We start from the raw sequence: 1,358 nt of genomic DNA, 5'->3' as shown, positions 1-1,358 counted from the left end.
AAAAAAGGTGCTCTGATGGTGCAGTGGTCAAGGCATTATGCTGTTAACCAAAAGGTTGGCAGTTCAAACCCACCAGCCACTTCATGAGAGAAAGACCAGGCAGTCTGCTTCCATAAAGATTTACAGCCTTGGAAATCCTATAGGGCTTGCTATGAGTTGAAATTGACTCAGTGGCAGTGGGTTTGGTTTTTTTTAGAAAAAGACCAAACTAGAAATGCCAAGGTAAGACGGGGCCTTGGAAGGGGACTGCAAGTGAGTGGCCCTGAGGCTTCAGCATCCTGCCCTTGAGCTGCCCCTAGGGTGGGCCCAGGGTGAGAGGGGTCCCCCACTTGCACTTGCTGTTCAGACTTTGCTGAAGAGCCCTGGTCTGGCTGGGTCCTGCAGTGGGAGAACATGCTGAAGGCCATCAGGGCCAGGCTGGCTTTCTCTCCTTTGATGTCTCCAGGTGATGCCTGATGCTTGAACACAGGGAATAGCAGAGGTTGCAGGTTCAAAGGGGCCTTGAGAACCCAGATGTGGGGAAAGAGGCCTGGGATGGGCTGGTGCTGAGACCAAGGCGCGCCCTGACCCTGGCTTTGTGCTGGCAGGTGGAAAACCTGAAGGAGAAGCTCCTTAGGCAGGCCCAGGAAGTGAGCCATCTTCCCTCAGAGCCGGTGAGCCTCACCAACATCCCCGGTGTGTGTGGGGGGCAGCGAGGGCCAGCCCGGCCCCGTGCAGACTGGCCCTTGCCGGTGCGGGTGCCACCCTGTCTCTCCCTAGCCCTTGCCTCCAACCAAGCCACACTGCGTCCTGGCCAAGTAGACCACCAGTTTGTCTAGGATCCATACCTAGAACATTTCTCACCACTGAGAGTGCCCTCAGAGGTCGTGTGACTCGAAAGGGAGGGGGTTAACTCCCATTGGCTGACGTAAAATAGGAGTGTGAACTCTTGTGTATAAATATGACTTTTCCTTGTTACTTTCACACTCGGGAGAATGGAGGGGGGCAGGAGAGAGCAGTCCCGGCTTCGCCCCCCTTCTCGCGCTCCCCCCACTGTCTTGTCTCTGTTTCTTTCGTGAGCCCTTCTCTCCCCTCATTTTTCTTTTTCTCCCGCTCTGTCCGCTCTACCGCTCCTCTCCCTGGCGCGCTCTCTGCCTCCCTCGGCCTTTCTCCTCGCTGTCCTGCCCTCCCACATGCCCCCTTGGCTCTGGCTCTCTGCAGGGAGGCACCGACTTGGAGAAGCACCGGGACCTGCTCATGGGGGAGAATGAGCGACTGAGGCAGGAGATGCGACGCTGCGAGGCAGAGCTGCAGGAGCTGCGGGCGAAGCCAGGGGCGGCCTGCCCGGGCTGCGAGCACAGCCAGGTGAGCAGGCTGGG

The 1,358-nt window shown here is 58.0% G+C and overlaps 1 protein-coding gene across 1 annotated transcript in view; it reads left to right on the top strand.

Annotated features, from left to right (window-relative positions):
- The window catches only part of KIFC3 (kinesin family member C3), a 37,254-nt gene that overhangs the window by 26,316 nt on the left and 9,580 nt on the right, over positions 1–1,358 (top strand). Inside the window, exons 4-5 of the mRNA XM_007948064.1 lie at positions 588–653; positions 1,201–1,344. Of these exons, the coding sequence (XP_007946255.1) occupies positions 588–653; positions 1,201–1,344 (210 nt within the window). The remainder of the gene's footprint in view (positions 1–587; positions 654–1,200; positions 1,345–1,358) is intronic.

Source organism: Orycteropus afer, unplaced genomic scaffold, assembly GCF_000298275.1.
Source record: "Orycteropus afer afer isolate SDZICR_OR568_19922 unplaced genomic scaffold, OryAfe1.0 scaffold00009, whole genome shotgun sequence".
Taxonomy (NCBI): Eukaryota; Metazoa; Chordata; class Mammalia; order Tubulidentata; family Orycteropodidae; genus Orycteropus; species Orycteropus afer.
The sequence above is the reverse complement of the archived record's forward strand: the minus strand, read 5'-3'. Positions and strand labels throughout refer to the sequence as shown.